Source organism: Lasioglossum baleicum, chromosome 7, assembly GCF_051020765.1.
Source record: "Lasioglossum baleicum chromosome 7, iyLasBale1, whole genome shotgun sequence".
NCBI lineage: Eukaryota > Metazoa > Arthropoda > Insecta > Hymenoptera > Halictidae > Lasioglossum > Lasioglossum baleicum.
In genome coordinates, this window is record NC_134935.1 from 12,924,156 (window position 1) to 12,949,076 (window position 24,921).

The 24,921-nt window shown below is 44.8% G+C and overlaps 3 protein-coding genes across 9 annotated transcripts in view; 1 reads left to right on the plus strand and 2 right to left on the minus strand.

The window, feature by feature from the left end:
- Positions 1 to 24,921, minus strand: part of Atg16 (Autophagy-related 16) — a 642,505-nt gene that overhangs the window by 322,558 nt on the left and 295,026 nt on the right. The gene's annotated exons all lie outside the window — the stretch shown is intronic.
- Positions 1 to 24,921, minus strand: part of LOC143210246 (uncharacterized) — a 473,171-nt gene that overhangs the window by 223,947 nt on the left and 224,303 nt on the right. Inside the window, exon 4 of one of the 2 annotated variants that reach the window (XM_076426927.1) lies at positions 1 to 13,851. This exon is cut by the window's left edge and continues 22,395 nt beyond it. The exons of the other annotated variant lie outside the window; for it this stretch is intronic. Within the exon in view, the coding sequence (XP_076283042.1) occupies positions 13,595 to 13,851 (257 nt within the window). The 3' untranslated portion in view covers positions 1 to 13,594. The remainder of the gene's footprint in view (positions 13,852 to 24,921) is intronic. 2 annotated transcript variants of the gene reach the window in all.
- Positions 1 to 24,921, plus strand: part of Neo (ZP and PAN domain-containing protein neyo) — a 211,294-nt gene that overhangs the window by 147,476 nt on the left and 38,897 nt on the right. The window lies entirely within an intron of this gene.

Here is a 24,921-nt window from a genome sequence, read left to right on the forward strand (position 1 = left end):
CGAAACTCGTTTTTACGGTCCAGTCATTAGCTGTACATATTAAGCCTTTTTGTCATCGTATAGAAACTGAACTAAATTGGAAACAATTAATTTCTAGAGCTACTACCTTCTTGCCTACAGTCTCCTTCGATCTAATCCTGAATTTAATAACATTACGTTCTTTGCATTTTTGCACCACTTTTACACCTAGTTTTATATACGTCTAGTAAATTTATCACGTTCAACAAGTTCGTTCTTCGGAGGATTGATCACAATGAACTTTTGCATACAGCCGATGTGTTCTCGCGGAACAATTATTTCTCTGCTCAGCCATAATCAATCTCAAGAAATCGTTTTCATAGTTTTAATGCACCGCTCGGATAAAATGTTATTCCTACGGGGACAGAGGTTATCTACCGATCAGAGTGTATTAATCATGATCGACGTAGGTCTGTTTACTTCCTGGTCTATGCAAGACCTATAGAAAGTAGCCACACTAACCATAAACATATGAATACTGATAGGCATCTTTGAATATATTTTTCGGTTCCTCTCGAATCCTATAAAATGCACAATTTCCATTATCGAATGAAATATCGTATTCGTAAAATCAACCACCATTTCAATCTGCAGCTAGCTTTATTAGCATATTGAAAGACACGCTGATTCTATATCACTAGAGTATCAATGCATCATTTAAACCCCAGATAACGCTAATTGCGACGTGAGCCGAACGTGACGTTTTTCCTTTGTTGGTTCAGAAGCCCTGAAAATTTGATCCAACAATTTCGGCATACTAATTAATCGCCAAGGTATTGTGCATTCCTAATCCGAACAATAGAAGGCAATAAATGAAAATAGTCTTTTACTAATTAGTAAAAACAACCATGACGTTTAAGAAAAAATCCTATGACAGAAACTAGATAATTGTGTCAAGCATGCCTGTAAAAGCTTCAAACAAATTGGTCCGGTAGGTTCGGAGAACTCGTAAACATGGTTGCCACCCCATCTCTATTGGATATTTCTTAACGAAAATTTAGTATTTTGTAGATGAAAGTGTGACACAACGTACGTACCAAATGTTTCTTAACTGTAACCATTTGTTGAAATGAAAGAAATTCTCATAATCAATTTTTCAACCTCCTAGGTGCACGTTCTCCTTAAGGTCTTCACAGCTGGTTATGGCATCCATTCACTGTTGTCCCAATTGCACGAAATCCGCATGACGGCTTGCTCTAAGATTGTATTTTTAATGTGACACTGTATTCTGCGAATACGGGTTTCGCAACACAGACGCGCGCAAAGTGTACGTGTGTACGATTGCGTATCAACCGAGGAACGGCAATATCTCTTCGGCTGGATGCAGAAAAGGATTAGCGATGGTATTCTATTACACAATGCAATCGATTGTATCAGCGGATGGGTTAGAATGCGAGTTCGCCATAGGTGGCCCATAAATTTTGCGGCGTGCTGTACGTGGTGTACGCGCGCGCAAGCGAGCGAGCGAGAGCGGGCACGTCGGAAAATTGCAAACGGGCGAACACGGACGACGGGAGTAAAAGAGGTGCATCAACTTATTACATCGCGTGAAATTCGCGGTTACTCGAGGCGGCAAAAGTTGCGGAAAGCTGACACCGTAATTACCGGGTGGCGCGCGACTTAATCCGCGGAAAAAATAAAACCGGCTAAAAAGACGGATTGTTACAAAGTGGTTGCGGATCTGTCCGGCGGTTTAATGAATTAGGGATTAGAGACGGTGAGGGGAGAGAGAGAGAGATCGGGAGAGAGTGAGAGAACGTGAGCGCACGCGTATCAATTTGATCGGCGCAACGGATGGTTTAATTGCAGCCTAAGGACGCGGCCTGGAACGCGCGATGAATAAAAGGCTGTATTGAAAGAGAAGCTCGATGAACCAGAGACACAGTAATTACTCGAGCGGATATAATAACTAACTGATACGACGTACGCAGACTAGACACACTCCCACTCTCTGCACCTATCTCTCTCGGTCCTTCTCTCTTTTACAGAGATAATGAAGAAGCGCGAAACAAGGCACAATAGTACACGCCAAAGTAATTAAAACTGCAATTTGTTAAGCCCATCGGGATGCGGCCAGTGTCGGTTATTGGATTGTGAATTAAAGCTACGTTATTAGCGATAAGATTTACGAAAGGAATAATAAGGTGCGAGAATCAGTTACCCAAGCTAGGCCAGACTAGATATCGAACAAACTATGAAACAGATAAAGAGACCACCCACCGCCTGAGTGGCGAACTCACCGCGAGAAAGTTTTAACGCCTGCCCGGGCCTCGTCGGGTGATCAATCACCCGGTAAAGTTGTTTAATCCTTTTGATAACTTGCTGCGAGCGTGCACCGGTGCATCGACTTGCTGAATTGCACGCGGAATTATCGAAAAGTGTGTGCTTATCATCGTCCTGCTCCAAGTTAAACGAACTATCTTTGGCCATTGTGGGCTATTTTCCTATCGGTCTTCTCAATGTAGTGTCAGTTAGTAAATTATACCATTGACAATTATATATGGTTCAAGGATTTCGATGGATTTCTTGGTCATCTTAAAAATAACGAAATCAGACACGCGCACCGAGCTAATGTCTTTACTAAAAAATTGGTTTCTCTGGACACACATTATGATAACAGTTGCTAATTCAAAATGGTCATTTTAATGGACCTTCCGTGACCAAAATCGAATTCTTAAGAAATGTGCCTTGATAATCAGAGTGAATTAAAAAGTGTAGTGTCGGAGTTCCGGTTCGACGCAACCATTATCGCAAAATGGTTCCGCGTCTCGGGGAATCGGAAGATTCGATTTCAATTACAGTCAGGTTCCCGAGCCGCGAGTCGAAACACGCAAGACGATCGTTTTTCTATCGAGCAACTTCGTACACCAGATTTCGAGTCGACAATGGGTAATTGGAAAGCAGCTCGACAGAGGAGTGAGCAAGAACCTTCCGGGTAGGGGATCATTATTATCTTTCTTCAGCTGGCGAGTCTCTATTACATTTTCGAGAGAGAGAGAGGGAGAGAGAGAACTCTGTTATTGGAACTCTAGAAAAATCGTTCGGATCGAGCAGTATTGTTAAGATCGCAACAGCACAGTCTGTTTCGCTGTGAACCTCGTTTTTCCATTAAAAATTATCTGCGTAATCGATTCGACATATTTAAGAGAAAAGTTGAAAGATTTGTCTTAAATCTGTAAAAATTGACTTGGCAAATGAGTTAATCAAATCTAATATTTATACTTACGACGCTGGTAAATCGAAATTCTCGAGATTTTATCAGACTGAAGGAACGCTTCTCGTTTGAAACAGGTGTGTGGGGAAATAAATATAAAAATTATACGTATATTACAGTTTCTATACTACATTTGAACTGAGTTAGCTCTAATATTTATATTTACAACACTGTCAAGTTAAAATTTTCGAGATTTTGTCAAAGTAAAGGAACACTTCTAAAAACTGGTTTAGGGAAACAAATATCGAAATTTTACGCGTTATTTACATACCAAAGCGATTTAATTTACCACATACCAGTTAACATAGTTTAATATTTATATCCACAATAAAATTGTAGAGATTTTATCAAAGTAAAAAAAGATACTCAATTTCAGAATAAATGATATTATTATTTTAATGGTATTACGATATGGTTTATGTAGGAAAGTAATTCTGCTTCCACTGTAGATTTCGTGTTCGAATACGTCGCAGCATTTTCAGTCATCAATGATCACGCGATTCCCCTTTTGTCTCGCGATCTATTCGAGGTTCCCTTTGGATTCGTCGCTGACGGACAGACAATCTCTGGTTCGTTCAATGTCTATTACGACGAAACCGTCGGCGTATTTTTCTCACGAGCCAGATACAAAGCTCCGCCACTGTCGAAGCTCTACGTACAGACGACACGAGCATGAAAGCGTCGTTTTCCGCTTTCCTTTTTCTAGAGGGATCTCGTTGTCGCTGTACGAGCGGCGCGCATTCGGAGCCACGAATATTTTTCCAAGAATTTCGATTCGTAAACGTGGAATCGTACCGGTAATTACTGTACAGCGGTTTCAAAGCTCTGGCAAAAAATTCTTTGATGATTTAGTCGATGTCGGCGTCCTTCCGCGGTCTCAAAAATAACTTGCTCCAAAGCTGTACAATTTCAATTAAAACAAGAAATAATTGAGTGTCTGTTGTTCCCTCAAAATTTGTTCTTTCTGCCAATCAATCAGTAATTTATTTTATGTCTTGTATCCCTTATACATTCCTTATCATCGATATATCGGGCAGATTCCGTCAAACAATTTTCAACCGGTAGAAAAAGTGAATTAGATTTATTTTGCGAAGTCTAAAAAGCGTTCGAACTCGTCCACATTGGAATTCGTTGGAACACCGAAGAAATCGAGATACCGATCTCGATGCGAACATGGTCGGGCTTGATGGTCTGAAAGAATCTCAAAAAGAGTACTGGGAAACAACATAATCTCGGGTTCGATTTATCTGATAATCGAAATGGACATTCAATCAAGCCGAACAAGTGAACGCCGCGGGAACATATGGGAGAGTTTACCACATCGGTTGCGGGATCCTGATCGCTCGATTATCAAACATTACTCAGGATTCGACTGTGGAATAGAAATCGACGGACTGATGCTCGATAAAACACGCACTGAAGACGCTATGGACGTGTTATTTATTTAAAAAATTTCATAGAACACATTTCGACATCCATAGAAAATCAATAATGAATTATGATATTCATGTTTGAGAAAATTATTCTGATTTAAGATGTGTTCGGACAATGATGCGAATGATAGTAACTGACGGGCATTCGACCAGCATAAAATCGAATGTCGAAGCCCGCTGTTTGTAACGACACCATAAAAGTTGCGATCGGAAGCCGCTTCCGATGATTATGATTGTTTATTAGCCGGAATCGATGTTGGAGCTGGTGTGCGGCGATTGGCTTCGCACTTTCCCTGTATTTATAGTGGTCCCGTGCAGAATGGAGGATCGAGGGTAGCCTGATTGCGCGTGTACGATTCGGCCGGGACATGTCGTACAGTAGGTGGCCTACAATGGCGTCGAGTAACGGTGTCGTTGTCAAGGGTGTAAGCTGTTCCCGTCTCGCTTTAGCCGGCGGGCTCGATCTCGCTTCGAATATTCGTTTGCCCGTGTGTTTCCTGCGAGCTAATTGCAACGAGAGCGCCGTTACTCGTCCGTTGGATTATGCGAACGGCCGGTGCCGTTAATTTCGTGCCCCGGCCTTTAAGTGCCCATCCACAGCCGCGTTAAGGATGAAATCGCGCCGCGAACGGGATATCGCCATAACGCGATTATCCCGGCTCTGCCTTTTAATGACATCTTCGATTCCGTGGGAAATTGAAATAATCCCTTTGCTTAGCCGTAAGAACCTACACCACTGTATCTAATCAATATTTAGTTACACTCTCTCCGAAAAAAATGCTGGAACCTCGTGCAACTGCGAGAAAGAAAATTTGTTCCGCGATCTTGATGAATGATAGCTTTTTTGGATCCTCCGAAAAAGAAAAAATTGTAAATGTTCTGAAAGGAAGTTTATCTTTACATCCTAATGGATGAATTTTAATCATGTTAAAAGAAACTGCTTAAGAATATGCTCCTTTGAATCTTGGGAATTTTTATGTACTTCGTCTTGTGAGCACCTGAAAAGTTTCTTTTCAGAAGTGGTGGATCTGATAACTAGATCGCGGATCTTTATGCATTTATAGTAAAATTGAGTAGATGAAATTCAAGATTGTTGGAGAATTTATAAAATTGGACATGTGAATATATGATTTCTCCTCTATGAAAATCATTAAGGGAAGAAGAAATAACATTTAATTTAGTTTCTCTCTCTTGCAATCGATGCAGACAATTTTTATTTTTTGTACAGATCCGCAGTCTACTGATAACGTACGACTGAAGTAGATAATAATTCAGTTTTGCTTTACGCGAGAAGGATGTATTTATTGATTTCGTGTTAATGCAGATAATTCGAAACCCCGGAACGGTGTAAAAATATGTAAATGTGGAACAGTTTTGCAAGCGATTCGATCCGGAGGTAGTAAATTAATTCGGACCGTTTTTCGCGTAATTATCGTTCATGGCATCGCGGTTCGCCACAGCAGACGCGTCCAAACTCGCCTTAAACGTCCGCGAAACCGACAACTTTTATTTGTTCATCCATAAATTAACGTTCATTCGGTACAGCTCACTTTCGGTCTGTTGAATATTCAAATTAATGCCCGTACAAACATCGACTCACGGACCGGGATACGAAACGCGAATTCCGCGGCGGGAACTAATAACGGGAAATCTGGTGTGTCAATAAATCTTCATAATTAATGAAAATAATTCCATTTCCTTCGACGACGTGCTAGTACGAGCTCCTCTCGAAGCGTCAATTAGGTGGCGGACAGTGGATCCCCTCCGGGGGTGTAGGAGCACGTATGAATGCCGCATGAATCGAAGTTTGTCAAAAACCGATATCGAGGTGATGTCTCGTTTTCGAGGATGGAAGTCGAGCCCGTGCTTCGATTACACAGCACGGGTTGGCTCTCTCACGGTCGTCCTCCGAAGATTCGAGTCCTGAAAGTGTGACCGAACCGGAATGAAAATCAGAGTGGCCATAGTGGTCTTTTCTAATGGCGGAATAAACGTGGTGGATATTCGACGACGAATGGAATCGATAATGCCCGGCGGCGGCGACGTCGGCTCTCGTTTCTGGTCTATGTGTACGCGCGAATAAATCGTAGAAATCAGTCACGTACTTCCATCGGCCTTCGGAATCACCGTTAAGCCCTTGATCGCAATTTAACCCCGGAGGCCGAGTAATACCGGATCGCAACGTCCGGACGATTATCCAACCTCGCGAGAACTGTCTGCTGGTCCTCTTCTTCGTTCAGCCCGATCAACGTTCAAGCTTCATTTGCGTGCTCGTACACTGTCGATCGAGGGCGCGCCGCATGCGAAACAAAGGGCGCCACGATAACTGCGGAATTTTAAAATCCAGCCTTCCCAGAATCGTTTACTTCTTCTCTCCTCCTCTCCTCTTTACTTCGGCTCCCTTCGGCTCCGGCAAAACATTCTAATATTATACGGGGTGTCCCGGAGTGCTTCGAACGCGCCTGATGCGATTCTACGCGGAAAAATAAGTAGAAATAAACGACCCACATTTTTTCATTTAACTCTTCGTTTCCATTTTTGACCTTGTGTGACCTTGTTTATGAGTGTATAGCACAATGACGAATTCGTCTTCGCACACACTTCTATGAGACCTCCGGGGTATAAATATATTCGTTGCAAAAAACAGTAGAAGGTGTTCATCATTTGGAAGAACAACGTTAAATAGTTATAGCGAGAAAATAAAAAAAGAGAGCATTAGGATTGCGATTTTTTGAACATTCAATTTACGATCGTTTACGAGCTGGAATCGTTGTTGGAGTCGCTACGAAGCACACGATCGATGCAGCCGATCGGCCGGGGGGCATGGTCGAACAAAACCTCTCGCTTGGGCAGCAACACGTCTTCCAAAGAAAAAGCGAGACACGCCGACCGAACGGATCGTGTCCGAACAATATATCCGAGCCGAACATTGTTCTAGTAGGTATCGATCGACGATCATCGTCCATGCAAGTGGTAATTTGCGGAACGATTATAACAGTACCGTGATCATCCTGCATTATTTACGAGATTGTAGAGAGATCGAGCGGCAAGGGCCACGGGACCGGCCGGTGTGTCCTCCAGTTATCTGTCCCACATTCGCGGCGTGTTCCACGTATATCTCATTAGACAACACCCACCCACGTGGTCCGAAATGACCGACACCGGTGTCGATAGCGGCGACTGTGCCGATGATGGCAAAGCAAACACACTGGGAGAGGCAGCTGAAGATGAGAAGAGAGAACAGAAAGACAGAGCCAGAGATGGAGCAAGGGACACGGAGAAGCGAAAAGCAAGAGAGCAAGAAAAACAGAGCATCGGAAAGAGCAAGATAGAGCAAAAGCCAGGAAAAGACAGAGCCTCAAAGAGAAGAAGATGGAAGAAGAGATTGAGAGGGAACGAGAGAGTCGGAGAAGGAAGGAGCAGGCTAAATGGATGAATAGGTGGACGGAAAGAGGGACAGAGAGAAGCGCATCGTGGTAAGCGATGAGCACACGCCTGTCGGATCCGACATAGCCGCTGAGAACAAGGTGGCATTGGGGGATACAGCCGGTCTCTCGATCGCGGTCGACCGATAGCTGCCGCATGACAAGCCCAAGGGGTGTACGTGAACGGGTGAATCTATCTAGCAGCATCTCCACTCCGCGCGATGCGAGGAGTCCCTTGTCCGGTGTGTCCCCCTTATCGTCCTTCTCCGTCTGACTCCGTTGTAGGTAGGTCTCTTGACTGGATTTGGTCGATAGCCTACATTCCAGGCCTCGCCTCTCGTACCTGCTACCATTTCGATAATTGTGTAAGCAATGCCCTGGTATGGATAGAATGACAACGTTGTTGGTTAGACTCCAGGGAACAGTGCCACCAGACCCGACAAAAGACGAGCGAACCCCTCCCCACGAAAACAGTGAGAACCGACCGCATTGAACAACTAGGGTACCGATTCTACAGGTGCGTGGACACTTGGGAGCAAAATTGCCGCGAATTCGTGTCGATTGTGTCTTTGGTTAGTGGTTACTGCGTTGGAAGGAATGGCGATAGTTAGGTTCCCGTCCGAAAGCGATGATTTTCTAGCTTGATCTGGGTGCGAGTAACAAAGTGAATATTGATACAATTGTCCGCACTGACTAAAATAGCCTCGAATTTTTAATGATTTTGTGGACGTTTTGGTGGTGATTTTGTTAAAAAAATAGTTAAAGAAACGAATCAATTTTCAAAGGACATGGACCTTGCGGTATGAGTTAGGTCATGGTTCAGATCACAAGTTAAAAGACACGGTTCTCAATGAGTTCGATCAGCTAATGGCCTCTAGGACAGTCCTCTACATAGTATCCCAGAGTAAACATTTCGGAAGTCGTTTAGAAATGCAAAGAGTACCCTTCAGCGAAATTCTCAAATGGACACGCACCTTGCAGTTTGCTAGCGAGTTTGCACGCCTCTTCATGCCTTTCGTTACGTGCTACATTAGCTGATTAACGAATCCCCGATCGTCGGAGGCGAAGGCAAGGAGCAGAGAGAGAGAGAGAGAGAGACGAGAGAGCGATCGCAAGAATGCCGCGTCGTAAATACGCCTCGGATCGCCTTACTGTCTATGAGGCTAATATACCGACTCCGGAATGCTCATCCTTTTCATCTTACTCTTACTTTCTCCATCCTGGCCGGCCGTTTACCGACGATCGCTATTTGAAGATGCGCCGGCTGAATCTCGCGGGGCAATCAACTGGCTAGCCATGAATCGCGGGAGAAAGGAACGAGAGAGGGAGAGAGAGAGAGGAGGAGAGTTGGAGAGGAAGGGAAACAGGCTCGAAAAAGGGAATTAAAAACATCCGTTGGCGAGAAGAGGAAGAAGACCATCGGCATCGGGGCTGCTGCCGCGATCCTCGATCGTCGCAGAAAGAGATGAATGCGCCGCGTTAATAGTGGACGAAGCGTAGCAGCCTCGTAGAATATCCGATTCAACGTGACAGCGGACATTGTTTATCGCAATAAGAGCATCCGTTCCACGGGATTCTATGGAGTGAATAATTATCGGGTAGACGACCCTTAAATAAACTTTTTCGCCGTGTCGTAAACCAGATCGTTGCGAGCTGAGAGCGCCTCGAACGATGTCTTGCCGATCGCTCGAAGGTTTTTAGCCACTCAGGAAGTATTATATATCGCGGCGCTTCTTCTTGGACGTTATTCCGAGTGTTCTCGGAGACAGTACTACTCCGAGATCGTCGCGCTGTTATCAGCGGTCACGGATCTTCGCGCGGAGGCAAAATTTTATGCTTCCGTTGCAAGAAACAGGGGGCATTTCAGAATTTCTGTGGGAAAATGCAGAAAGTGGCGATCAAGGTGAAGATGTTATAAAATACTATGTTCATTACTCCATTATAATAATAACAGGATTTCACTGAAAAATTAGAAATCCGTAATTTTGACGGATTCGGAGGTTCTAGTATTAAAAATTGTTATATCACTACTCAAACAATTTTTTACATGATTAAATTTCTTGTAAATGAGTCGAGTCTGTTGTAAAGGCTCGACGTCTCGAAACGTTCTCGCAGTAGTAAGCGGAGGGATTAGTTGCTACGAAGAAATTGAACTCCGCGCAAACGTTTCCAGATCAGATCTTGATCAGAGCCGCTTCCTTCGTTTTCGTGGCGCGATTCCGGCCAGCGATGCGTACGAGTACGAAGAATTAATATCCAGCAGACTGTAAGGGAGCGTTCGCTTTTGCCTTGTCCGTTCAGCATCGTCCCACAATAAATTCTTCCCGGTTTCTTTCCTATTCTCTCTCTCTCTCCCCCTCTCTTTCTCTCTCTCTCTCTGTCTCCCTTGTTGGTTAGTGGACGTTCTCGTGCGTGTGCCAGCGAGCGAGAGGCCAGAGCCGAGGAGCGTACACGCGCAAACCCTAACGACAGTAAAGGAAATTTGTAATGAAACATGCAAGACATAATGGCGAAGGAGGCCGGTAGATGCCACCGGAGCGATTTATCACGAACCCGATGTGATTTGGGCTCGCCTCTAGCGCACGGACGTTAATAACACTGACTGCGAATCACGAGAGTTTTATCCAACCCGCCACCACCTCCTTTCTCCGCCGTGTCTACCTCGATGCATACCTAATAAAGCGACGCGGCTCCGCATCCTCGGCATCGCCTTTTCCACAAACCGCTGCACTGCTCGCAAGCCACCGGATAAAAAGATGCAACAGCCGCGAACGACAGAGCGTTGACGGTAGTAAGCTGAGATGCCGAGAAAAACCGTCCTAAATCGACTGATAAACGCGCCATCGGACCGAGTGCTGGAGCGCGGTTCACCTTTCTCGAGAGGAAAATGGGGAATAACCTTGCCGCCGCTAAGATTACTCCTTGAACAATGTTGCTGAGAATGAACGCTGCAAATTCTGATGTAATCTTTTATCGAGAGACAGGATTTGTCTGAATTGACGGTTAGGAAAAATCCACGGGATTGCGAATTTATTTATCAGCTTGAAAATGAAGATCGGGCGACAGTTTACAGGCAAGAATTAAAAAATTACGTTGAAGAATTCGCGGATTTATTTTTTAGCTTGATATTGGAGATCAGGCATAATTTAGGAATCAATAATTAAAGGATGAGGTATAAGATACACTTGCGAAGTAACAACTATGTCCGAAGCACATTGTACCAAATGCAAAGATATTGGCTACCTTCCTCCACACAATTTCGCCACTAGAATAGATAAAGTACTACTATTTCCCTATTTCTTTGCGACAATTGTTCCGTCTCTAATTGAACCAGTGCTATATCACTCCTCTAAAGTGTCACTGAATAAACATTTACTTCGAGTCGAAAAAGAGCAAACCCCATCGAAACGTCCATTTGCGGTCAGCAGAAAGTGTGGAGACATTCTCACGAGACGCGGCTTAATCGTATCTCCTTTCACGGAACTGTGGGTCCATTTTCGTTGGCATGGTCGTTGTCTTCCTGGAACGAGTTCTCCTTAAAACCTGACAAATGATGCCTCCTCGAATACCGTAATTTCGTGAATCCCGTTATGCTTGCTGGTGACGATATTTAAAAGATCATAAATTTAAAGATTAAAGAGACGCGCTGACATATGGATATTTATCGTTCAAGTTTTTTTTACTAATGGTTAATAGTTCGTGAATGTGTCTGTAACAGTTTTGCCCAAAATACTGCTAGTCTGTCAGTAAAAATCCTGTCCTCTAGCCACGATACCATAACTTAAAGGTACAAAGCCTTCTTTCTGAAAGCTGATGCTTGAACGCCAGCTTTGCAAAGGCATAAAAAAATAGTTCATCCCCTTTCATCCTGTTTTTCCTCTCAAAGTGAACATTCCTTCCAAAAACCAAACACTGCCACGAAATATCCGAGCTCTATCATTGCGCCAGTGATTAGCCTAGCAGGTGGTCGCCACCCTCTGACTATCCCAACAGACCCAGAGCTAACAAGAACATGAGAAAAAGACGTTTCGCAGAAGGCTCGGTGAAGGAACGGTCTATCGTGTGCAACAAACAGCGTTCGCTGTATCACTGCCGGGTTTGACTGTTACTCTCGTCGTTTCTTCTTGCCGTTTCGCTTGTCTCGTCAGCGGTTCGCATGATCGCGGAGGCAGCCTGTTGAAGCGCGACAAAAATCGGACGTGGTCCTAGTATCGGGATAGACATTGACGGGGAAGGTGCAAAAACCTGGGTGGAAACGGAACGGGTGAGAGCAAAGAACCGAAACGTGCCGGCGAATCCTGCGATCGTCGTCGTCGGTCGGCCAGGTTAGAAACGAGGTAGCCGCTATCGAGTTCGAGTCTCGTTCCACGAGTTGGCAAACTGTTCCCCACACCTCCGCGCCCCTTTCAACCCCCTGGGTTCCGTAGTATTACCTCTCGAGCAGGAATAGAGGACGGAGAGGGGGTGGGGAGTGAAAAAGCCAGCAGGGTGCGCGCAACGCGTTCCCCGAGCCTCTTGTAACTTTTATGATCCACGTAAAGCAGTGATTTTCGCCGATTTCACCCCCGGTGCCGTCTCTTCCCTCTTTCTTTCACCCCGTTCTCGACGGTCGTCCACGGCTCTAATTAATTCACGTTCCCTGCTTCGACCGTCCACTCGTTACTCGCGCTTGTTCCGACGTGTACGAGCGGACGTAATATCGAAACAGAAGAGGCTGCTCGGGCGTAATGAAGAAAGTACGAATCCGAGTCTTCGCTTTCATCGTAGAGGCCCGACGTTCCAGTTCCACGAGCAAACAATCCCATTGTTCCGCCAAGTGTTGCCCGCGATACGTCCACCCTAACTTACGTTCGGATCATTATCCGAACGGATTATTGTTTTTGCGAGAGGCTAGAGGAGGGTACGCGATTATATTAGCGTAACTTATGTACACTTTGTTGCGCCGAATGAGTACGAAGGTGACGAAGAGACAAGTCTGACAAGTGTGATGTACGAGTCCCGCGAAGAAACTGATGTCGCCGTGTCAGGTGTACGGAGAGGAAATCATTAGTATAAGTCAGTGACGGATGAGCTAAGGAGCTCGAGTCCCAGTCGCCGATGCGATGAACCCGGAATGGGAAGACGCGGGATATTTAATGCGATACTATGCCTCTAATCTCTGGCCTGAAGGATCGATGTTTGAGCTGTTCTCGATCTTGTATTAATTCCTTAGAAAATATCAAGAACAGAAAAATCCCAACAAGATATACATATATTTAAATAATCACCGATCTTCAGAATTGTAGTTAAAGAGTTGAAATTAATTTCCACCGAGATCCCCGGATTTAGAAAAGAGCTCTTCGGATTTTGTTCCGAGAGTTGGTAACGTTTCGCAAGGCTGATGTTCGGATTCTTAACCGACGTCTTTCGGTAAGAAGATCGCGAAAACTCGTCGACGACGTTTCCCGTCTGTTGCCGTCTCTGTAAAGGCGGACGATAGTCGTGAGCTGTTCTTAACTGGCATCTCAGCGACGGGAAAAATAATAGTGTCGTATTTGCGTAGCAAGTGTCATGGAGGAGCTTTTCCTTGTGAAGCTGACAGATAGCTCGACGTTCCCGGGTTTCCATCGCAACACGGATACGAATACATCCGGATATACGTCACGGCGAGAGCTAGACGTGCACACGAGCAAGAAGACACACGTACCATTTAGAAACGTGGGTAGTACCCCCACGACTTCCCGACAACCCGAAACTCCATCTTCTCGAAACGGGCACTCACCTGCAACAGAGAAAAATGATTGCTCGGATAAGCAACAGTGAAACTATAAAACTGATGGGGGGCTTCGTTCTACGTAACGAACTACCACGGCACCGAAAGTTTATTGGCTTCACGGGCACGTAATCATTATTTTCTAAGCGAAATTCTTCATCCCCCCCCCCCGAAAATCGATCCTATCGGCTCGAATCGATTTACCCCGTCCACTCTGACGCTGGACCGAGCCGTGCTTAATTACTCAAAACACCGGAATCTCCTTAGAACCACTTAACCCAGACCCTGATATTAAACTTAATTCACGGTTCCCTCCTGGCCCGGGCCTCACAATAACGAATCTTTAGGTCATCTCACAAGGGGTTCTTTTTTGAAGGATCGCTAAAAAGTTGCAATTTTGTTTATTTTATTACATTTATCGCGACGTTTTATTGCACTTGTTAGCTTAAATCAATTTAATTCTAGTTAATATAGTTTGTTACTCTTACGGGATAAAAATTTAAAATGAATTCTCTTTTTTTTAGTTATCTATAAGAACAAAACATTAGAAATTACTACTACGACTTTATGCGTTTGTGACAGAATTTGTTGCAATTTCAAACAGCAGCACGATCAAAACATTAAAGAATGCCAACATCCCAAAAAACCAAACAGCTTCCGGTCGCCGAATCAGCGATCTGTTACGGCGAGAGAAGGAGCGTTGGGAATAAGCTAATTTGCCGCAGGCTCGTTCCGGGCATAATTTCTTGATACAATAGCGCGGATACAAGTTACAGGCGGCCGGTAATCAATTTCATTTTCCGCGCTCGGAGGCTTGCGAGTCTTGAAAAGTGGTCGCATTTGTATGCATCGAGCTCGTTGTACATTTAAGAAGATTCCGGCGTCGTCCTTCCGTGCCGCGGCCGTACAATTGACTTCGTTAGACGTTTGTTCGCCCCCGTCGTTTATAATTGCCCGCGAATCAACAATTATGTATTCGTTCCACGGCGAGAGGGCCCAGCTTTGACGAGAACCGCGGCCGTATTATCATTTCCATTCGATGGGCGACACTCGAGCGTCACAGAAAATGGAATCCTGATTTCAACTTCCCGCGGTGAAAAATTGATAGTGCTTGCGACGATGGCTCGGAGCGACGGGGGGAACCGGGGGGCTTAATGCTGAAATTCCTCCGGTTTCTCTCTATCATCCCCTCCGTCTCCTTTTCTACGCTCACTTCTCCTTTTTTCGATTGATTCCCCGAGTGAAAAATGAACGTATTGCAAACAGAGAACCACGAAAGTCCGGACAGATAAAAATATTCCGCGGCAGCCTCCCGGGAAGATGAAGTAATATTTTATGTGTGATTCCCCGCTGTTGCGTCGCGAAATAACCCTTAATCTTCGATCCAATAATACCGAGTGAAAAATAAAGGATATCTTTATGGCCGCGGGTGTCCTAATTTTCTTAATAGAATCGTATTACTCGCCCCCTTAATTCTAGACCGGCCGTGATATATTTCTTCCTCGACCTGTATCATTATCTCGGAAATTATAGTGCGTGTGCAATGTTTTTTTTTTTTAATGATATATCACACGAATTTGCACCGACGCTATCCATGAGACAATCAATTGATCTGCCGACGGTGTCTAATTGGCTGCGTTTACCAGATCTCGTTAAGTTCCAAGATACTAAAAACAGTCACGCGAGTTCCACAGTTTTTTAATGCGACCGAATAATTGTGTATGTGCAAATGAATTTTGCGTTCTGCGGAATTGGAATATATTCGTCTTCCCGTGTTCGAATTCCGGATGCGAGTTCTTAATTAAATATTGCGATCACGGTCGTAAAATGTTATCTTTCCGCTTGAAGGGCTGCTAACTCGTGGCTGGTCAAAACAGAAATCGTAAGCGGTTACTATTGTAGACCGGGCTGGAATCGCGATAGGTGCAAAAGTTGCCGGAGGTAGACAGTTAACAGGAATTATTCCCCCGGGGGACGTTCGGAAGAGCGACGAAGCGTATTCCTTTTACCAAGCGAGGGGAATACGAAAATTACGTATTCGCACAGCGCTCATTACCAAAGATATCCCGAAAATTTCGCGACTTTCGCGAGGAGAAGTCGGAAGACAACGTTGCGGAAAGTTTGCCAAACTGCTCCCCAGTGGATAGATTTCAGGCCGAGTAAACTTCAATGGGGAACTACACGCAAATAGTATCGCTGCAACTCTACTTTCGGGACGCGGAGAGATTCAACTGTTTCCGTATCGTTCTCTCGCATCGGACGCCATTTTTCATTCCGTAGACGCGCCTCGAGGCGACGCAATTGTAAATTAATTGATCAATTTTCTTTATTAATTCTCTTTTTGTGGAGGTATGTTCCTTAGAAAAATTTATATGAAGAATGTCCAAAATCTAACACAGTTACATGAAAATCTTTGAACCGCATTTTTGACTTTATAGATTGTCGAACAAGATTACGTAATAAGGACAATTTGTCGTAAATAAATCAATACTGTGTTAGATAGAAAGTATAAAAAGTTGTACATTTATTAGCAACATTTTTTTTTGTCACCTTCCGACAATAGACTCGTTCGCGAACGACAGGAATTAAATCACCTTCATCGCTTGAAACATTTCGCCCGTCGTGTGTTCATACTCGAATGGTGCCTCTAGCGTGGGGAACGAAGTTATCGCTTGTTCCCAGTGACTCCGAGTTAATTCCCGTGATTCTCTATATTTTTCAGAATTAAAAATTAAATTCTGAAAAAAAATAGGACGTCGAGAGCAAAAGTTTTTAAAAACAGTCGCGGATGAATCTATTTCGTGAGAGATGGTTGATATCACAGTGGAAAAATGAATGAATACATTCCAGTTGAAATTGAGTTAACAGTATTCCTTTCCACATATTTTTGAACGTACATCTTTGTGTTCAATGTTGACCTAATTAGACCCAATACATTGGTGATTTGAATTTACTGTTAAAAATTAGGATTTAGGTGTGACGTTTACAACGTCGGGTTCAAATGGGCCCCAGATACAATCATTAAAACTTGTCCTGAACCCATCGGTGACGACCCTTTCCACGAACACGTGACTGTGTTTTATTCAGCATTATTGTTAAAAATCGAACCGGTGCGGTCCACGCAGCCGTGTTTCCGGTCGACTATGGATCTTACCGGGTTGTTGTATCTCCGTAGGTAGCGGTGGCTCGCGAGCACCCACCTAACGTGACCGTTGTGTGGCTAATGCTCGTTATCTCGACGTGTCGACTATCTAATGGTCCCTTGTAATGGCCGTGTCGGCGATATATTGTCCATTTCTCGCAATGCTCGCGCTAACTCGTCCTCCCAATCTATGGCATTATTTCCGACGGTTATTTTAGCCGGTTCACCGGTCTGCCCCACCGCGCCGCGGTCCGTTGCACCCTCTCCTCTTGGGTCCCCCTGACTCGATGGTTCTCCTCCATGGTTCCCCTCCCTCCGAGCATGGGCGCAATGGTTGTCCTTGATTCGCCTGGGTAGCCCAGCCAGCGGAGCCGCGGAGCCCGATTTGCATAGGGAAATCGCGGGACGCTCCTTTGACGGTGTTGCGCATCGCATCGCATCGCGCGGCATGCAATGCATGTAGCGCGCTCACGACTTCCGCCTGTTGGGCTACCCTAAGACCCGAAGAAAAGAAGCCGAGGGGAACGATAGCAGCGCGCTGCGGCCACCAGAGACAATGCGAAATAAATATTGGGGCTATCAAGTCGACTGAAAAGCCAGAGCTAGCCAGCCAGCCAGCCAGCCAGCCAGAGCCAGGCAGCCCCGGTCGCGGCATGGGCGTGACGCGCGCCAGACTAGACATTCCAGATTTTCCGGGACGATAGTTCAGATTCCTCATGGCTGATTCGATCGCGCGCCACGGCACCCCCTCGGTTCTCTCCTCTGTCGGTCGTTAGTTTAAATGGAGCGACACCCAGGGAAAAAGGGCCGCGCGAGGGACCACCAAGAAAAATGCGACCTGGAATTTCAGGTACGCTCGCGCACACCGAGCCGCTTCGTTCGCTCTCGTTGCACGGCGACCCGCTTCCTGAAAAAGGATCGGGTTCTTAATAACCGGGATTACACACCGGACCGCCCACCGCATCCGGAAATTATTTCGGCGTATCTACCACCACCGGCTGCCCTGATTTTCGTACTAAATCATTTTCGATGACTCCCCGATTTTTATCGCTATTTTTGTCGTCTGAGGGGGTATCGCCAATAAAGGTGCACCTCGTGATACTGGCACATACGTGTAGGCACATTTATTTTCTTTCTAAATTAATCCTTGGGAGGTATATCTCTTTTTTCTATTGGGTTGGCAAGAAAGTAATTTCGCTATTTTAAGGTGAAATAGAGCCCAATTTTTTTTATTCAAGCAATGAACTGTAATGAATAAGATATTTTCCCTTTTGTTCGATGATCTTTTGCAAAAAAGAATAAATAAGAAAATATTTTATTGATTAAAAAGTTCATCGTTTGAATAAAGAAATTCGGTTTTATTTCACCTTGAAATACCGAAATTACTTTCTCGCTAGCCCAATAATTCAGAAAATTCGTCCTTGAAGTCTTGGCAGTAATACACAGGGTGATTCAGCTAACTATTATGAAGGTCACCTTGAGTATCTTTATTATCAAGGATAAATTTTAATCTGGCGAATGAAACTGAAAAAACTGCAACTCAAATGACTTTTAGTGGAAGCAATGCTCCAAATGTCCCCGATTCGAATTAATACGTTTGCATGATCGACCGAAGAAATTATAATGATAATTTCAATAATTGCCTTCGCTGTAGCAGAATCGAACCACGTACGGTCTCAATCAAATTTTATCGATCGGATCGAGCCGAAGTAGCGAATCATCTGTTCTCGTCGGGGTTCGCAACGGTTCATAACGCTCCGCTCTCCCTATTTACCCGAACTGGTTACGCTAATGACCGTACAGACTGATTTGATAGGTACTTTGCGCATCGAAAACTGGACAGACCGTTGTTTAAATCTCGACGTAGTCAGGAAGTCGGTGTTTTGTCGAGAAAAGAGCGGAATTAGTACCGTGAAATAGAAATTACCTGCTACCGAAGTTTGTTCTACGGCGAAACTGACACGGGGAATTACAGTGGTTGCCAGTTCCTACGGCGCTACTAATCACGGTATTAATGGTAATTAATCCTGCGGGATACAAAGTGTAACATAATAATAACCATACGGTGCGCGACGACGATATCGGCTGCGGAATATCGCAATTTACAAATTACAGACGTTGTCGGAAATTGAATTTACCAAGTGGAATCACGAAAATCGGGATAAGCAATTGACTTACAATTAGACAGACTTTAGATGTTCCAGAGTGTTTCAAACTTCTGTATAAAAAAAAATACACACGTTCAACGTAAATGTCTCTTTAAAAATCTCTTTAAAAAAAACTGCGAAATGGCAACGTTTGAAACTGCATCGAAACGAGCCGGTGTACTCGAAGCAGTGGGACGTAAAGTAACGGGGGGGGGGGGGGGTACGAGTAATCCGCGACCGCGACAGATAAAGGTCGGTGTTCGGGTAATTACGCTGGATCGGGCTTAAATCTACCAAGAAAACGAATTAAACCGGCGCCGTTTCGCGTTCATTAAAACGCTCGATAATACGTATCGGCGATAGGGGCAGGCGGGAGGGGGGTCGAGCGACTTGGCTGGCGGCTCGGGGCCGCAGCTCGTAATTTTAGTCCGCGCCGTTGGTGGGACGTTATAAAAGTGTTATTTAAAATCGTGCCGGGGAATAGTCGGCGAAGGCATTCAAGCCGTTGGTACCCACGCTAGATCTTGTGTAAAGAACAATCCTCGCGATGCAGGACGTTTCCTTTTCCGGCGAGGTAGATGCTGAGATCGACTCGGAGCCCCGTTTCCCCTTTCGCTGCCGGCATCGTTCTCGTCCCATCACTAACGAAGAACAGAAACCGTCTCGTACGGATTTCTCTCGCGCTCTCCCGCATTATTGCACGACGCCCCCTGTGCCCCCTACCGCCCTTTAAACCCCCTTTTGCACCAAGCGTGGTTGCTACAGTTGAATAAAGAGGCTGGTGCAGCGGCAAGCAGCATGCCGGTGAAACGTGCATAGAAGAGAGAAACAGAGAAAGAGTATATGCGTGTGTGTGTGTATGTGTGTGTACACCAAGAGACCCGGTGGCACGATACCGTGCGTAATTTCCTTTGTTTCCGCTGCGCCGTTAGTTTCCAGGTGATTTCAAGAACGGTTCGACCACCTTCGACAATTTCGCGGAGCAGCGACCGTCTATCTTCCTCCTGCTGAATGTGTAATCATTGGAACGAAAGAATAAGTCGCGGACTCGCGTGAGAAAGAAAAACCTGAGGGTTGCAGCGAAGTGAGGTAGAGCAGGGTTGGAAAGAGAAAAGAGGGGTTGGGCCAGAGGATGGTTAGAGGGAACCGAACAGCGGCGAGTAATTTTGACGTTTGCCAGGCCAGATTGTCGAGAGTCTCCTTCTGCCCTGATTCGCAGAAATACCGGATTTTTGCTCTTCTTATCCCTCCGGCTGCCGGAGCGTCGGCGTATAAGATCGTCGAAAGTCAATTCCCCCGCTAAACGAGAGGGAAATAAAAAGGGTATTTTCTCGTTACATCCGCTGGCGCCCCGTATTTCGAGCGTCGAACGCTCCTACCGGTACCCCCTTATTTCAGGCAATGCTGCTTAACGACAAAAACTATCGACCAACGCTGATTATCTTGTATACTCGGAGTTCCATTATCATGTCAAGACGTAATTGTTATCTGACGGCGCCGCTCCGGAGACCCCCCTCGGGAAATTATAGACGACCGTTTAAATGTGGGAATCCTGCCTACATTGTAATGCGAGAGCACCGGTCCCGCATTATGCCCGATCATACCTCTCGCGTCGCGGCAACCCGATTGCGAATCGCGCGCCGTGACAACTCGAACGGCTGGAATTATTGCCTTTTTGTCAGCGATAATTGAAAGATCCGGCTAGTTGAAACCGACGGCGCTTGTTAGCTTGATGTGCACTCTAAGCTCCGATGGTTAGTGCGATGGCAGTTTGTTCTATTTGACATTAGCGTGTGTCTTGCGAGTGAGTGATTCCTGAGCACAGAGATTGCGCTGCTCTATCGATTTCTCCTCAGATTGTTAACCCTCGAATGACGCCCCAAGGTTGTTTATGCTTTGAAATAACTTGGAATGTTTTATTATCTCTTTTGCGAATTAGAAATTGTACAGTTCACAGAAACTTAGAATTTAGGTTGAATGTTTGTATTTCTGAGTTCACATGGGCCCAAGTCTCAAGTTAAGTCCAAAGAAAAATACCAAGACGAAATTTTATTTTTGCTGTTCCCAACAGCTAACGTCGTAGTAGAGAGAAGCTGTGAAAGCTGTACGTCTTTTTAATTAGAACATATCGCATTCATTTTTTGAAATCATATTTCGTGTTCGATGATTAAAGGACACCGACTGTGATATCAATCTCCTGTACCCAGAGGGAAAATCCAGTTTTTCGAGCGAGCATAAACGAGTGAGTTTTAATCTTTCGGTCGAAACACTTTCATAAATCCGCGGGACGTTTAATTAATTGCATCCGCAGGAATTTCGAGACGTTTCACAGGGAAACTCATTTCACGTGTCGGTAAAAGTTAGATCGAATTAGTTTGAACATTCGAAACAGACGAGCCGGCGTTTAAAACGACATCAAGAGATTCAGAATCCTCAGGGCTCCCCGTACGGGAATAGAGCATCGTTTAAACCGCTCGGAGAAATATAAAATTATAACGAGTCTACGTATAGATTCCGGTCTATCTAGCTCTCCAGGCAAGACGTATCATCGTGCTGACTCTAAAGAGCATCTCAAAATTTATTAAACGAGGCCAAAATATTGGGCACTACACTAAATAACCTTGAAGGACCTTGGAAGACGAAAGTGTTATAGGTTAGTGAATTCGTCTCGCTGCCCTAAATAAAAGCATACAGTTCTGTATAAGAAACAGAGGTCGCCTTGAAATCTCGGAAGCACGTTCTCCGACTATTTTGTTTCATTATTTACGGAGCCACTTTTGTAGCAAGGTACCGTAACACAGACTACACCATAAAATGTATGCATTTATATCCGACAAAGAGCACAATCAAGAGTCCTCCATTTAGTCTCCGCTATCACACACACGTTCAACAGGTGTTTAAAATAATTTCGCGTAAAAATGACGGTTTTTGCGAAACAGTTTCCGGCGTACCGACACCCTGTCCCTCTCATAAATCAGTGAATCGTTTACCGGCGCTATCTAAATAGTGTGTCCGGTGGGCAATAACGTTTCAGAAGACCGAAGAAGTCGCCTCTTCGTGTGTGACTCGAGATGAGAAATTTATCTGGACAGCAGGGACACGTCGGCAAGCTTTGTGTTCGGCTAAGGCCATAATTTGTCTCTAATTAATGCTAAAAGCCGGTGGCACGATTTGTTTTAGTTGGCCGGCGTTTACGATAATGATATCTTCCGCGCACCGATCTTCTAAGTAGTTTAGTCACGTCCGATGTCAGAGCCGCGGCGTTTTCTCGACATGGAATCGAAGAGACGATCGATCTTTTGCTGCCTGGTCACCGTCTGTCGAAGACCTTAGCCGACTCATTGCAAAAATCGACAGAAAGCCAGTGTTGCGCTAGAACTACCGCAGATTCCAGATTCTTTGCTTTATTACGCAGATTATTCTAATTAAAATTGTTTAAAAATACTGTTGGATTAATCCCAGCTTTCGTTAAAATTATTCAGAAAATATATAAATGTTATTAGACCGAACTTTTTGCGCGTATAGCAAAAATGGGTGGGTGCAATTTGAAACACTAGAAAGATTGAAAGAACATAAAAGCATCTACGTGTAATGTTGAACATATTAAAATTATGAAAGATGGGAGTTTCTATGTGGTTCTTGTGCCCCTTGCAATTGACGAAGAAAATCTTAATATCACAGTTCAGTACAATGTATTGCCAAAATTCGAATAAATTGCTCGGAGTCAATGCAACTCAATTTTAGACGAATGAGAAAAATCGTGTACAGAATATTCTCGGAAGAAATCCTGTAGTTAAAACGGTTTCGTGTGCGAAGGGTTAAACAGAGATACGGTGTTGGCGTGATGCCCGACGTCGTCCGCTAACAACTAACGATTTTCTGGCTGGGACGTTTATCGGGTGATAAATGAGCCGCGAATGTAACGACGGCTTAATCCCTTTGACGGCGAGGAGCCATCGGCCACACGGGGGACACACGGTGGCATCTTTCTGTAAGACGAAACGGAAATCGGGTTCAACGTATGAGCTGACAATAGACGCGGAAGCTGGCAACTGGAAGATGAATGTTACATGAATACTTGCTACGGGACCATAGGATTGTCCGAGCCCGTGTAACCGTTCCTCCTTGAACGTGACGGAAAAACATTACTCTCGGCGGATTGCTGTAATTCGTAGGCCACATCCCCCCTCGTTCCATGGGACAGTGCCACCGTCGTTTCTCAAGGGACCCGCGGATGTATTATCGTCATGGCTATGCTTCTTTCAAAGGATCACAGTTGTTAGCCGGGAGAATAAACGGGTATTACTCGGGACCCCTGTACCACGCCATTTCTCTATCTCCTCGTTAACAGATTCCCGACGATGTGTCCGAGAATCTTGCATTCGTTACCCCTGCTGGCTAGCTCCAAGGACGCTGACACTTACTACTTTCTCCACTGACAAAATTGATGAAAGTCTTTCGTTCAATGTCTCGTTACATCATAGACTGTGGAACTCTCTATGCAAGTTGAAAATTGTCCGACTCGACTGCAAGACACATGACGTCAGGTTAATGTATTCTTAATTAATTAATTGTTGTTAATGTATTCTCTGTTTTATATCCCATTTGTACCAAACACAAGATTGCCCACTGTTTCCGTTTTCATGGAACTATAATCTGTACACCATTTAAAATCTGCCTTCGGCATTGGGGAATAGCATTGTCTACTAATTAAAACTGACGCACAAGCCAGTATATCTGTTTCCAACGTGTTCGAATAATTAACTCCAAATTCGGGAAATCAAATTCACACTGGATCTACAAAGCACTGAAAGGGACTGTTTTATAAAAATGACCAGAATTGTTCAGACCAATCACGATTTCGAATATAGTTACCCTGCGGATTTTATGCATTCACAAAAGTGATTGTCTTCCAGACATTCCTTAAAATTGACTCAAAACATTTTCATTATCGGAATAAATAAATTTATTGAAGATACTCCACACATGCATTTTAACGATCTCAGCAATTGTACATTAAAAAATTCGTAACTCGTCATTTTGATACAGATTTACGATTAAATCGCCGACAGAATCGAACTGTTTCGCGGATCAAATTTTCGGCTTTTTTAATTCGCCAAACGCGTCGGTGAAGGGAATCGTTCGCCGAGCAGTATCGACGCAACGGAATCGCCATCCCGGTCTCTGGTGACTGTTTAGTCAAACGAACCGTGGTCAATTTACATTTTAATAGCTTGTGTGGTCCGGACAATGTTACAACCTGCTAATCTATTAATGGCCAGGCCCGTTACTAGCTTCGTCGGTTTCAGGGACGTTCGCGAGTACGAGTCCACTCGATCGAACTCCCTTTTTTCCGGCGAGTTAAAGGAAGCGTGGGTCTGATTAGGACGCAATCATCCGCGACGTCCACGTTCCTTCCTCGTTTTACCCTTCGATCCGCACGCAACCAGGTTCACTTGTTCCCTTTCGAACGATCGTCGCGAAGCCGCCGATTCGGTAGCGTAACGACCGATCGTCGTTCCTTTTGCGGGGCCCCCCGGAATCTCTCTCCTCTTTGTGACACGGCCACACATGGGAAAGATGAGGTTCCGCATGAGCGGGCGCAAGAGTCGACGTCATTCCTTGCGGAATTCGCTGTGGACCATCTCGTTTCTGCACGCGCTCGACCGATTCCCAACTAACGAGAAGCCTCTTTATCGCCGGCTTCGTGCGATGCTCGATTTCGCTCCAGAATTAGACAAAAGTGGCAGAAAAGCGTGATCAAAGAAAACTACATGTATTTATAAACGA